Source organism: Rissa tridactyla, chromosome 5 (assembly GCF_028500815.1).
Source record: "Rissa tridactyla isolate bRisTri1 chromosome 5, bRisTri1.patW.cur.20221130, whole genome shotgun sequence".
NCBI classification, from domain to species: domain Eukaryota; kingdom Metazoa; phylum Chordata; class Aves; order Charadriiformes; family Laridae; genus Rissa; species Rissa tridactyla.
Genome location: NC_071470.1, coordinates 81022135 through 81036695, shown reverse-complemented (window position 1 = coordinate 81036695; position 14561 = coordinate 81022135). Strand labels below are relative to the sequence as shown.

The 14561-nt window shown below is 48.3% G+C and overlaps 1 protein-coding gene across 3 annotated transcripts in view; it reads left to right on the top strand.

Annotated features, from left to right (window-relative positions):
• The window catches only part of BMP3 (bone morphogenetic protein 3), a 28455-nt gene extending 20891 nt beyond the window's left edge, over nucleotides 1–7564 (top strand). For all 3 annotated transcript variants that reach the window (XM_054203955.1, XM_054203956.1, XM_054203954.1), the window contains 2 exons: nucleotides 3174–4084; nucleotides 7037–7564. In XM_054203955.1, the coding sequence (XP_054059930.1) occupies nucleotides 3174–4084; nucleotides 7037–7228 (1103 nt within the window). In that variant the 3' untranslated portion in view covers nucleotides 7229–7564. The remainder of the gene's footprint in view (nucleotides 1–3173; nucleotides 4085–7036) is intronic.
• Nucleotides 7565–14561: the final 6997 nt, after the last annotated feature.

Below are 14561 nucleotides of genomic sequence, written 5' to 3'. Positions count from 1 at the left end.
TTCTGAGCCAGAAGCCAGCAAATCCGTAGACGTGTGTGCTGGCCACTGGTAACCGGTGTCAGGATGGTTTCGCAGACTGAGCAATCGGAAAACTCTTGAGAGCCGTTTGAGCCTGGTCATTCCATAAGAAAATAGCACCACCTGCTGCAAGGACCTGGGCTTAGGCGTAGAGTTAAATACTGAGAATAGCGTCTTGAGTTTTGCTTTTAATCAAAACTATGTATTCCTCCTGCGTCTGTTTCATGCCATCGAGGGTTTCTTTATAAACAAAAGCAGCTTGTTTTGGGTTCCACCACAATATGCCAATTTAGAACAGGCAGTATTTGTTAAGTGGAATTCTTCTTAAAAATTAAAATCAAAACTTGTCATTCAGCATACAACAGTGATTCAAATAATAACTTCTTTACCAGGCACTCATGAGACATCATAAATTCTGGTTGCTAAGACTGATGTACTTAGTGCGCTGCCAAATTACACGTTAACCTTGCGATACTAGCGATTGCAAACCAAGCAGAGGTCAGGTCCTCGTGTCTGCGCAGTGCAAATGCAATAGACGGCCGGGTTTGGCTTGAGGAATTAAAAGCAGGATCGAATTCAAAGAAAATCTCGTTCCCTGGGCATGAGTAACAGCTAGAAATTGGATGCGTTTGGCACGTTAGTTTTCAGCTATTGGGAACTTACCGATGGGATCCACCGTCAGGCTGGGCTGAGTCTGTGAACAAGGGTGTCTTCCGTAAATGACGCGGTCTGGTTTTCCCCTGTTTAACTGCGAAAAGTGTATGTTGTTGTTTTCCCTAATTTCAGGAAGCAATGCGTGTGATATCTTGGGGAGGATGGCTCTGTCTTTCTAGGGAGGCCAATTCCTGCCTTTTTAATGTTAGAGTTATTGATGAGAAAAAGATGTTCAGAAGAGGCAGCCACTGAGACTGTTGGAGCGGGGATGGGGAGGCAGAGGGAGAATACAGCCTTTTCCTGGGCTTGTCTGGATGGCATTAGCAGTGGGGATGTCGCGGGCTGGAAGCACAGAATGTCACCCAGAACATAAAGCTGTCAAAATATCTGAAAGGTCAGTACTGGAAATGATGCTTTCGCTTGCTTGGGCAGGGGACTTAGTACAATGTTTTGAGGGTCTAAGCGAGGAGGCTGTTCTTCCCTAGTCTGTGGGCATCTCTATGCTTGTCAACGCTTGGAATGATAATCAAATAAACTAGAGAGCAAAACTGTCACAAAATTCTGTAAACGATACCTTCTTTTCAGCGTCTGGAGAGGGTTTTGTCATGCCGTGATGTCAAAGAAGCATTTAACTCCATGTTCCCTCGTTTTCCTAATGTGTTGGGTTGTTTCCAGCCCTTTGGGGGGCTGCAGGCCATACCTTTGCTTAACTGTATTTGACTATTCCGTACAGCCTGGGTTTATAGCTCTCAGTAGCACCTTAACATTTGGATCTGTATTTCTCTCACTCTGAAGGACAGACGTCACTGCAGTCCAAGCAGGAAATTTTAAAGCAGAAGCTAAACCTTACCCCCAGGCCTTTCTGTTGCACCCCACACGGGATTAAAGCCATCGGCCGTCCGTTTTCCCAGACCAGCCGGTGTCAGGAGCGCGTCTTCAGGCTTGTGCAAGGTGCCCGTGGTCAGGTTGGCTTCTCTAATTTCACACCTGTGGAAAACCCACTTTTCCCCGTGTCTCTCCTAATCGGTATAGTAAGATACTGACCGTAAAGAAGGATCGTCCTTGGCTTGCTGCCCTCCACACAGAGGCAAGTGGGTGCGTTTTGCTGCCACCACCACCCCAAAACCAAGCCGTTTTGGGTTGGCTTTCTTTTGGTTATTGGCATTTCTCTAGTACTGTCCGCCTACCTTCATCTATACTAGCAAATACTTTCTAACCGTGACTGGCAGGAAAACTGCTGAAATGTCCTAGGTGGAACGACTAAATTTACCCAGTGTAATTGAAGCAGCCCCGGGCCTGATTATTCTAGAAGGAAACTTCAGTTGTGATTAGTGTCTGACTTAGCCAAAAAGCTGTCGGACCAGCTTGTGTGTCTTTAGCTCGTTATAAATGGTGAATCGTCTCTTTCTCCAGAGCTGACATCCAAGCCTTAAAAATGATTAAACAGTGGTGTTTCCACTGTCCTGGTGTTTCTTCTTCCCACGTCTTTAGAGGAGAGCTTTCTGTGTAGCAGAACTTTCTATGTTTGCTTACCTGTTTAGCATCCTGATACACACATGTAGCTGTACCAAATGTTATGTGGTTTTGGGTTGCTCTCGAATAGTCTCTTTGACATCTTTGGAAGCTAAGAATAAATGCCACCAAGGCCCCGATGTCCCTCTGTCTTGTAGGTGAGGCCCAGATCACAGCAGACCAGGGTGCAAGGTTTAAAGGAACCGGCTAGGGTTCTTTTCCATTGAGCAGCTTGGCTCTCGGAGCTGGAGCGACTTACCTGGCGGTACGCTTGAAAGCCTGTGGCAACGCTGGGAATCACGCCCCATTTGAATCCAGGCTTTTCCTCTTCGTCACAGCCACCTCGAGCCTCTACTAGTAGGGAAGCAAATATTTTCTTACCAACTGAGGCTGTGGCTCAACAGGATAATGGAGGTTTACAGACGGTCCAGTGCCTGCTGAAGCCGGTGGGAGCCATTCTCCAGCTTCAGCTACGTCTGGGCTAAGGCACGGTTCAGTGCCATTGATGTCCCATTTGTCTTGGACAAAGAAAGACAATTCTTTAGTCGGGACAGGGCAGCCATAGTCACCCAAGTGCATTTTGAGACGGGAGGGGGTTGGAAATGTTACAGAAAGAGGAAGACAAAAGAGCAAAATCTTACTATTGCGTCGCTCAACTTTCTGGATGGTGAATTACTTAGTGCATCTGTTATCGACCTGTGTTCCTGTGACCTAGCTTGTTTCCCAAATTCAGAGGAGCAGTAGGAAACGTGTGAATATTTCTGGATGGAGGTAAGTATTACAAGGAAACCAGATCGAAAGGGTGTGATTGACAGTCACCAGTTTACCTGCTTGGTTATTTTTCCGAATAGTGGCCTAAGCCTGTTCCCACAGCACTGCGTGAAAATTTCCCATGAACTTAATGCATAACCTAGAAAGCAACGTGCTCCGTCCTTTCTCTATAGCGCTTTGAAACGTCCATGTTCTTATCTAAGTATTTGTTCTTCTAGGGAGCCCTGAAAGCCAGGAGATGTACGTTTTTAACTTGACGTCGCTCACCGAGTCTGAAAACGTCTTGTCGGCTTCCGTATATTATTATATTGGTGATCTGCTGCACGCTAAGTGGAACTGTTCCCAGTCCAGAGGCTGTTCTCGTCACGGGCACAGGAAACCTGAAATTCAAATACATCTTTCAGTTTGGACTTTTCCTTCTGTTGGGAACCAGACCAGGAGCCTGGGACATTTCCTAATAAATGTCTCCTCTGCTTACCAGGATGTCCTTTCCTGGCAGTGGAAGGATATCACTCAGCTCCTGCATGAAGCAAAACAAAACAATGAACTGCTGATCAGTGTCAAAATGGATCTGACCAGCCATCACCCTTGGAAGAGGGCACCTTCTCGCTATGAACCCTACATTCTCATTTATGCCAACGATTCTGCTATTTCGGAGCCGGAGAGTGTTGTCTCTAGTTTGCAAGGGCACCGTCATCCTCTGGCAAGGGTATTTCCCAGGCCAGAAAACCACGTCAGGAGCAGCCTTGGGAAGCGGCGGCGAAAACGCTCCGCAAATGTCCTGTTGCCGTTGCAGAACAATGAGCTTCCAGGAGCCGAGTACCAGTACAATGAGGATGAGAGATGGGAAGACAGAAAACCCTACAAAACCTTCCAGCCACGGTTAGCAGAGAGGGCAAAGAGTAAGAAAAAGCAGCGGAAGAATCACCACCAGAAGAGCCAGACTCTCCAGTTCGACGAGCAGACGCTGAAGAAGGCGAGGAGGAAGCAGTGGAATGAGCCGAGGTATTGCGCCCGGCGCTATCTCAAGGTGGATTTTGCAGACATTGGCTGGAGCGAGTGGATTATTTCCCCTAAATCCTTCGACGCCTATTACTGCTCGGGGGAGTGCCAGTTCCCAATTCCAAAGGTACGGTCTGACTGTCTGTTACCCTAAACTGTGCATTTTCTTTACTGGGTCACTAAAAGGCAGCCGGTCACCTGTCGCACGCTCGGATCTAGTAAATGAGCGATACCTTTGTCTCGTGCTGCAATGAGCAGTGGTTAGAACAGCTAGTAAAAAGACAGGCTTGTAAAGGTAATTAAAAAAATACTGCATGCTATTAGTTTTTTCTCCAGAACCCAAACTGCCATAAAACGTATCCTGAATAGTGCTTATGATGTGTGAACTTGTTATTAACCTGTTTAATAAACATAATACGAGCCAGATCCCGAAAATGGCTTATTAGACAGTAGTCGTTAGGCCTCGAAGGAGTCCCTGCTGCCAGGCCCCCGCCGGGGTCAGCCAGCGTGGCACGCTCTAGGAAAAATGCGTGCCTCAAGAGGCACAGCTGTCACGACGACAGAGGGACTGTGGAGCTCCGAGTGTAAGCAGGAGAGTCGAACGAGTCGCTTCCCTGACGGACCAAGTGGATCCAAAGGCAGCGGATCCTGGCCAGCCGACTTGTGAAATATCCTCTGTTTTTTATGAGATCGTCGCACGTGAGTAGCGAGAAAGGTGATGTGCTCCTAGCCCTGCGACTTAGGCGGATGAACTCAGCTCCTTAAAACCAAACGCCCAGCGGACCCCCTCCTGGAGTCTACTGAAACCTGAAAGTAGGATGTGGTATTTGAGGCTGGCCTAAAACGAGGGGTACGCGCAAATGATGCGTACAGGAAATGTTTTCTAACATAAAGACACAATATTTTTATTTTTTTTACTGCCAAATTCAGGTTCTGCTTTCCTGCAGAAGGTAGCATCGGCCTCTGAGTTGTCGTAGCGTAGCTCCATCTACTAAAATAAGTAGCCTTGCAGTGTTGGCCGTTATGATCATGGTAGCTAATCGTGGCAGTCCCAGAGGAGTGTTCTCCTACCTCCTCCTTGCCTCTCCGCTCTGCCTGGGACGGGCACCGACATGTTGTCAGAAGTCCCTGCCCTGGAAAAAGCTTATGGTAGAAAAAAAGGTGAGAAAGAAACAAGAGGGCCGGGTAGGCAAGTAAAGCACAGAGTTTAAATGACTGCTGATGCGAAGCGGAAGGTCTGGTTGCCATGAGCTGAGCCCGCAGCACCGGCCCGCAAGGCCAAAACCGGGACCCAGCTTTCCTCTACAAATTGCTACTAAAAGACCTGATCTGGCCTTTCTCTGTGAAACTCTCTGGGCTTGGTTGTGTGGAGAATTACAGCGGCACAGCATGATGGTTACTTAGACACTGTGAAGCTGAGTATTTGCTGCCGTGTACTGCACAGAGAGCTGGTTCGTTAAGAGAGGAGGTTACTGAAACCCATCACGAGTCTGGTTCCCTGAAAGCAATTGGTAGATTTTTGCGCAGGTTGGAATTCAAAATCTTCCTTTGGTGTGCTTTTTTTGATTGCAGAAAACAAACTAACCTTGTTTTCTCAAGAGACTGAAAGACTAAATTATATAAAAAGGTGACGCGCGCGTCTCCTAGAGCCACGTGTAATACCTGGTGCTACTAATAAGACTGTGTTTGCAAAAGGATCCTCTGACCGTCAGGCAATAACGAACTAATCTGTGCCTGTGGGCATACAGCATTCCCTTGCTGGGTTCTCCAAGAACAGCACGCCGTCGGGTTTAACTCCAGTACAGTTACATTCCCACCGGCAGGAGCAGAGTTGTCCAGAGCTGGTTATCCCCAAAAACGCAACGAAAGGGCCAGGGGCAGTGTATTCAAGGCAGAGGATGGTACAGTAGCCGTATCAAATAGAGATAGTTCTTTTATCACACAACGATGGAATATATCCGGGCCGTTCCCACTGATAGCCGAGGCAATACTTGCAATCAGTTCTGTACAATTTAGCGTTGTAGTAGTACAGATACCGTATCTGAAGGGAAGTGTTTCCCATGAGACCTTAACACGACGTACTCGGAGACCTGTTCTTAATTTCGGTTCTACTGGCAACGGGAAACGGGGTCTCAATAGATGTTGTGCCTTTGGACATCTGATCAGCAGGCTCGGGAGATGTGGTGGGCTCCCAGTTATTTTTGTGAAGAACGCTGCACACCGCAGCGGAGTAAGGAAACGAGCGTGGATGCTACCGGAGCTTTCACTTCTGTTTGCGGGCAGAAATACTACAAAAATCCAAATTCTACACTAATCTGAGACCTTTCTTAAATCCCTGTCAACTACTGCTGAGGAGCGTAAGTACACTTGAATTCAAAACAAACAGAAAAGTCTTTCTTGAGATCAGCTACCTAGATGGAGAGTGATGTCTTAAAACTGCGTCTTGTGCATTCTTTGTGCTTGCCTGGCCTCTGTACAGATACCAGGATTTGGAAGGGTTTGGGGGTTCAGAGGTAAAATTTAGGCTTTTTCATTGCTATGAATACGTTCATTTTTGTGAGTGTATGAATGTATTCTGGTTTTGCGAACAAATACAGTTCAACTCACTGGTCAGATTCACTTCTTGTTCGCATCAAACCAAAGTGCCTTCCTGTTTACCTGAGTATAAAACCAGGAAACTTTGTCCTTCGGCAAAAAATGTCACCTTGCCGTGAGGTACAACTGACGTGGGATTTGGGGGCTCAGTTGCTCAGCGATGTCACTGATGACGTGTACAGCAGATGAGAAGTGATTTGGCATGGAAGAAGGAGCAAAGCAGCCTAACCTCGCACCAGAGCAAACCAGAACAATTGGCATTGTGGCGTAAAGTACTTCTGTTCTCTCCTCCGTACACGTTTTATCCATTTTTGTGACTCAGGTCAGCTGCATGACAACTGGAAATGGTTGAGTAGAAGGCAGATTTTACAGATAGTCAGCTGTGGGGTCTCACAGGGCCCTTCTTAAAGGACTCGTTTTCGATAACGTGGGTTCACTCTAACACGGGTGCAGTTACATCTCCCGCTGTATCTTTCTCTTGCAGGCCTTGAAGCCATCCAACCACGCCACCATCCAGAGCATCGTGAGAGCCGTCGGCGTCGTCCCGGGCATTCCCGAGCCCTGCTGCGTTCCTGACAAAATGTCTTCTCTTAGTATCTTATTCTTCGATGAAAATAAAAACGTGGTTCTTAAGGTGTACCCCAACATGACAGTGGAATCCTGCGCGTGCAGATAACAGTCTCAGGAGACCCTTTTGAAATGCTGACGTGATCACTTGCTATCTGGGGGGAGCCGGGGAGGGGGTTTCATCGTATCTACTTTTCGTTTGCACTGCCAATACATTTCCTTCGGACAAAAAAGCAAAAAATGTAAACAAATCCAAACAAAGAGGGTGGAAATGCAATGGATTCCGAATAGCAGTTCCAAGGAAAGAGAATGTGAATGTCATTCGTCTCTGAATTTGACCAAGACGTGAGTCTTGGCAGCCGGGACTGACTGTTTCTGTTGAAATCAAGAGGTGAAAGAGGGAGTTTGCAGCAGACTCGTCAAGTTTTTTGAGACTGCCAGAAGGACGTACAAGATTTTGGAAGCAGCAGTAGCTGTTAATTTTTGTCTCCGTTCTTATGGTGACTGATGGGGAGGGAGATAAGAAATATACTATTCTTCATTTTAAAGCTAAGCTTTCTGCCATAGGTTATGTGGAATAGCGCAGCCAGGAGGAAACACAAATCCTAAGAGCCTTAGGTAATCCAACTTAGGCATGTATCTCCTTGGCATGACGTGGCACCGACTGCACGCATGTATTCATTTTCACTGACATATTCTTTGTAATTCAGCTTTTTAGATGTCCGTGCCCTCGATCAGAAGAACACAGGACACAGTACTGCTGCGTGCGTAATTGTGGTATCTCGGAAGCAAAGACTTTTCTTTCATGCCGCTACGGACAGTCAGCAGGCCAAGGGCGTGAAAGTATCACACTGAAGCGGCTGAGTGATTCGTTCACAGCACACGTTCCAGAACGTAGTTTCAGATATCTACAGTACGTCATGGTAGTTGATTCTTGACGTGAAATTATTCGGTGCGTAATTCTTACCTGTAGGCCTTCATTACGATTATTTGATCAAAACTGCCTCTGGTTGGTGAGTTTTGGTTGTTACATTAATCAGCTAGTAGATTGTTTTTTCTTCTTATCTCAGTTCGCTTCTACTCTGAAAATTAAATTTGTTGTGCTGTCAATTTAAGATTTCTTAATAGCAGGTTTTGCACAATAAAAACACAAAACGCTCTTTGATTGACTTTATCCACCAAAAATTCATTTGAGAAACAGCGAAGAGCAAAGAAAACTAAGGAATCTCAGGCTCAGCTGCAAAAAGTAAACGCTCACAGGAGCGAGCGGTGTCTGGCACAAGCAGTGCCAGGAGTTGGGGCTCTTCGGAGGGAGGTGCAGAGGGAGCTGCGCCCTGGGCCGCCCCTTGGATGGCAGCGGAGGCTCCACATCAGGATAGGGTGTTTGGCAGCCAGCCTTCCCAAATTGGCACTCCGGAGCAGAGGCGCTAATTAAACATCCGTGTTTCCCAGCACAGCAGCCTGGGGCAGCAGTGCTCCGAGTCGTGGTCTAGGACTGAAGCCGGGTCCAAGGCTAGAGGCGATGCTTCCCAGCACGGTGGTGAGACAGCCTGGGAGTCACCTTAAAAGCATCCCCCGAAAATGAGCGTGAATACGTTCCGCTGGGTTTTCACTGGGATTTAGCCAGGCTTTATCATGAACCATACGGCGTAGAATAGGTAAAATCTTCCAAGCAAAACGGGATCTGCCTCTTCCAGCTCTATGCAAAGAGTGTTCTCTTCAGTTAACCACATACAAGTGGGACATTTATGCCCGTGACTTGTTTTGCATTTGTATCTGTAAATTAAGCTTTTGACATAAAGCCATGTCTAGCATCAGTAATGTATTAATCACACAGGTAATGCTTTCTGTATATAACTTTGTATTAGTAGGGACCTCAACATTACTTCCAACTCACGTTATTAATCACCATTTTAATCTCAGTTCAGCACAGGGGGCTTTTCCCCACCTGTTCTGTTTTTGGAAATACTATTAATCGATAAATGGCTCAGCTTCCCATCTAATTACGTAGTATCTGATGCCCGCACGTTATTTTTATGGCTGGCTCAAACGATGGGCAGGAGAATGTCTCGAGCTACACAAGCTCTCTGTTCAGAGAGGCTCCTCTGGGAGTAAAGTCCCCAGAGAGGGGCAGACCGTGAGGGGGCGGCTGCACAAAGCTCCTGAAAATCCCACTCTTGCAGACTGCGGAGGCAATCTCACAGTAGTGTGCAAAATAAAATCCCTATCCTGCAGTGCAGCACCTTGACCCCGCAGAATCGCCCTCTGGGACCACCGATGCTGTTCCCCTGAGCAGGGCCACCAGGCAGCCTCTGTTTTTCCCTTTCTCCTGGAATCTGTGGGCAGCAGAGCGGCTTTCGCGAGGCGCCGGCCAGCCCTGGGGTTTCCCGTCCCTGTGCTCCGCCGCAGGGCTGGCCCAAAAGCTTTGCATCCTCATCTCCAGGGGCAGGCTCCGCAGTGAGGAGATTAACCATTGAAAGGTTAATCTTTGTACAGACAACATCAATTTAAAAACAAAAAAAAAAATAAAATTACCCCCCGAAAATAGAAGTTATTTTGTATATGGAAAGAAACTTTTACAGATGCTTTTAATTTATTTTATATCTGTGGCCATCTTGTCCTTTTGATGTGTTCCTCTTTATGGCAGCGCTCTTTCAACACTACAATTGTCTCTGTCGTTGCGAAGATGAAACGCGAGGGCTGTAGCCAGGTTGGCGAGGACAGGTCGCAGCCACACTGTGAAGGGCACGTTTCACTACTGATGTATAAGCTTGCCTGATTTGTACTTTGTTTTTCCCTTAAATAATGGGAAAGTTTCGCTAGAAACTCTGGAGAAGGTATAAAATAAAACCACTTTTTACACAAGAGTCCATTTTTCCTGTGTGGTGTTCGGGTCTTTCCAATAAGAATAAAGTTTTCCCCGCTTTCCATGTTCAGCACCTGGGAAATGTCACCATCTCGGGTGCTCCTGAGCAAAGGCCATTCAAACAGAGATTGTTTTTTAGAGGAAAGTACAGAGCAGCTGGGCCGTGGGCACTTCGGATGCGGTCAAAAGCCAATGGGTACAACAGTGAGAAGCTGCCGAGGTTACGGCACCTCGTCCAAGGCCAAAGGTCTCAGTGGGCAAGTACCAGACCTCTGGGTATGGCGTTACTTGCCACAGCAAGAGCCCTCCTCCTTGAAATCATCTTTCGCCTCTTGATTACAAGAGGGCGATGAGAGGGGGGGGGGGACACTCTGAGGGGTTTCTGGATGCCTTCGACTGCTCGGCTGTCCCGGCGCTGGGTCTCACCCTGCCCCAAGCTCCCAAGCCACGGGGACACGACGGTCCAAGGACAGCGGGTCGTGGCTGCGCAGAGTTATGGATGTGCAGGCTCATGACGTGGTCCCGAAGGACGGCCTGTCTGTCATGGAGATCCTGCACGCCCTTCCCCGCTTTCTCGCCCCTCCTGAGCTGCCCCTAAAGAGGTGCTGAGGGCCATGAGGACCAGTGCTTGTGTCGGAGCTTCGCAGGGGCCGTTTCCTCTTCGTCAGCTTGGGGAGCTGCTCTGGGCTTACCCTGTGTTTGGTCACTGCCTCGTAGAGGGATTATTAAAGTTAAAACATTCATTATTAACAAAGAGAGGCTTACGGTTCCCAGTAAACATGATGGTCCACCACTACACAGAACAAGAACGCACGGTCACATGTGAGAGCACCCAAGCAGGGGCTGCTTACTGCTAATCCTTCACACACCAAACGTGCTATACAAAACCACCAACTCCCTCCTTTTGAGCAAAGCTCAGGACTTCACGGGCTTGTTTTCAAGAGGCACAATCTTTTCGCAGAAAGTTTAAATTCAGATCTTACCTCATTGGGGGGAGGTCACGCCTGTATTTCAAAGGATGCGGAGAGACAGGACTTTGACGTGTGAAGCTTGCGCGCGCGCACACACAAAAACGAAACACGTTTCTTGCCACGTGGAATTTTCCTGAGGTCTTTATGAAAAGCTGCTTCCCTCTTTTCAGTTTCCTGTTTCACTTTGAGATTCCCTTCCTACGACACAGACCAGAGAATCCCGTTCTCATCAATGAGCCTCTTTAGCGAGCCCCTGGTTATCCTGCTAGCCGAGGGATTTTGCAACATCATCGCGAGCAGAGAGCATGATCTAATTTAGAAGATTTTTTTTTTTTTAAAAAAAAGCTTTTCACAATGTTGAATTTCTATCGTTAATTTCACACCTACGCGTCTGCTCTCTGCACAGCATTGTCCTTGCTTTCCACCTTTGGGAGGAATTTTCTCATTTCCTTCATGCTGCATTCTGCCTCTTTAGCACTGCTGCCTCCCTCTCCCTAGAAATGGATCACGGGCAAAATGCGTTAACCGTGATGTGGTGCAAATCCATTTTGCTTAGTCTTTCACCCCAACAGATCTTACACACTTAAAGATCACCACATCCATAGGAACCCTATACCTGAGCACGGACACGCGGCCGCTTCAGTGGTGAGACACAAAACGGGGAAACTATGTCGGCCTGTCATCTCTTGATTTACTCAAAATGCCCAAACCTGTGCCAGGAAGCAAAATAACTGTGCTACAGCCATCAAGCACGGGGACAGCCTGGTGCTGCCTTGCAAAAAACGGGATGGGAGGGTGAATTTAGGCCGGCGCGCTTGGCTACAGCTGAGAAGGCTGCCTTGAATTGTCTCTTCTCTCCCTCGCTTTCTGCAGAATTTCGAGGAAATCAAACTGTCGAACTGTCAGAGGTGTCTGAAGCCAGAGCTACACGCAGGTCTCCAGAGGGCCTTCAAAAATCACTGAGAGTCTTAAATCTCTTGTGGCTTCATCTCCTTTTTGTCACATAACAATAAAAATTCTTCTCCCTGCTCCACCACAAGGTCCCTGGGGACCACAGCAGGGCAAAGTGCTGTCTGTTCAGCGACAGCTTGTTGTGTCATGGGAGGAGAAATAGATCTTGGCTGCTTTTCAGCTGCCGGTGAGACCTGTCAGATCCTGAGTACCTCTGGGTGTTGTTAGCAGTTCAGGGACAGAGATGCCCATCCATTTCCTACCCAGGACGAAGACCTGACCTTAGTCTTGAAAGGGGACTAACCTGGGAGGAAGGGAGGCGATGCTTCCTCACACTGCGCCAACGTTGGGGCAAAAATCATGGAGGGGAGGGGTACCTGAAACACAGTGCCACTTTACCCACTGCCGGCACAGCCACCATGGGCTTGGTGCTGCTTCCCCCAGGCATGAGGACATTTCCAGGACTGCGATGGCCTCTCTGTCAGGAGAGCAGCTATGAATGAGCCTGGGGAGAGACACAGCCCCTGATTGAGAGAAACTCCCCATCTGCACCCAACCTGCCGGCAATCACGGAGGTGCTTACAGAATCACAGAATGGCCAGGGCTGGAAAGGACCTCTGGAGATCACCCAGTCCAACCCCCTGCCAGAGCAGGGTCACCCGGAGCAGGTGGCACAGGAACGCGTCCAGGCGGGTTTGGAATGTCTCCAGAGACGGAGACTCCCCCACCTCTCTGGGCAGCCTGTGCCAGGGCTCTGCCACCCTCAAAGTAAAGAAGTTCCTCCTCATGTTTAGGTGGAACTTCCCATGCTCAAGTTTGTGCCTGTTACCTCTTGTCCTGTCCCTGGGCACCACTGAAAAGAGCCTGGCCCCATCCTCCTGACACTCACCCTTTCAGTATTTATAAGCATTGATAAGGTCTTCCAGACTGAAAAGACCCAAATCCCTCAGCCATTCTTCATAAGAGAGGTGTTCCAGTCCCCTCAGCATCTTGGTAGCCCTTTGCTGCACCCTCTCCAGCAGTTCCCTGTCCCTCTTGAACCTGAGAGCCCAGAACTGGAGGATCCCTGTGCCGGGACAGCTGTTTCCTCTCAGTCAATACAAAAACTTCACAAGAGTACACACTATAACATCCGCACCCCTTTATGGAGGAATTCAGACCTTTGGGGTACTGAGGCTACTTTGTCCCCTTTTTATTGGCAGGTGACTCCAACTAACGGGTCATTCAGACAACTTCACACCACGCCGATTGTCACTAGTTAGCATCTGATTTTGAAAGTAAATATTAGCCTCAACAATTCAGCTGCTTTCTTTCCAATTACTCAGTCCTCAGTGAGCCCCATAGAAGAGAAATTCACTGTGCAAAGGTACCTTTATCTCTGTCACCTGGCACAGAACGACATGCCCGGTGTTTCCACAGTCAGCAATTGATAAAGAACAAGGAGCTTCATATCAAATACTGTTCCATCTTCTTTTACCAAAAGAATTACTGAGTTCTAAGCAAGACTGGACAAAATGCAATGAGGTCCTAGGAAGAGAAGCTTTATCCTACGCTGTAACGTGAATGTTAGGAGAGGCAAAAAAACATAATAATTGAACTTAGGTGCTTCCAGAGGGCTGGTGCCGGGCTCCGTGTATACTTAGGAGACTTTTAGCTCTTGCTTGTGCTCACAGGGGGAACAGGGTGAGCTAGAGTCGGGATCAGTGCTGGCACCCATGACTGAATGGCCAACGAGGGGAGTGGCGGTGGCAGGGGCTGAAAAAGGGTCAGCATTTGGCAGGGGCAGGGTTCGGTGCCTGCACCGGGGAGGCAGCTGGGGTCCAGCAGGCAGGGAGAGACGGCCAAAATCCTGGGCTCTTTGCTGGGAGCCACTGGCGTCTTCCCTGGCCGAGGAATGGTCTCCAGTGGCTCACACGGACACAACAGAAGAAGAAGAAAACAAATTAAAAGGGTCAAAAAAAAAAAAAAAAAAAAAAAAAGAGAGCACAGTTAGACCTGGGTTTGTTAATGAGCGATGAGGCGGGGGTGTGTGTGCATTTAGAGCTGGATTTCCCAGAGCGCTACAAAACAAAAGCAAAGCCAACAGAACACAAGGTCGAGATGGTGCAGGGGAGAGATGGGAAGAGACCTCATGTGGCAAGTCAGAAATAAATGTCACAAGATCAGAAACAGCAGCACAATTTGCAGCACTAAGCCCGGTTTCATCCTCTCAACTGGTTTCTTTCTAACCATTCATCACCTGCAGAGCACTGTTCGCCCTCCCTCAGGAGGTTTTTGTGGGGGTTTTTTTTTGTTTGTTTTTTTTTTTTTTGTTTTTTAATGGCAGTGCAACGTCTCTGGTTCTGAGGCGGCGCCTGATGTACAGACACGTGTTACAGGCAGCACCGTTTAAAGTGTTTAGGCTGGGCTGGATCCGCTTCTCTTTCTGGAAAGCATCAGTCCTCTGCATTCAGCCTGGAAATAAAATGAACCAAACTACCCGGGGCTGGAGGAAACAGGAAAATGTTCGAAAAAAGGTTCGGGGACGGGGGGGGGGGGCAGGTAAACCATCGTTTGCGGGGGGGTGCCCAGGCAGGCGGCTGACCGCAGGCCCGCGGCTGTGTCCCTGGGGGGGGCCTCAGCGGTCTCAGGCCTGCCGGCGTCACGGAGACATG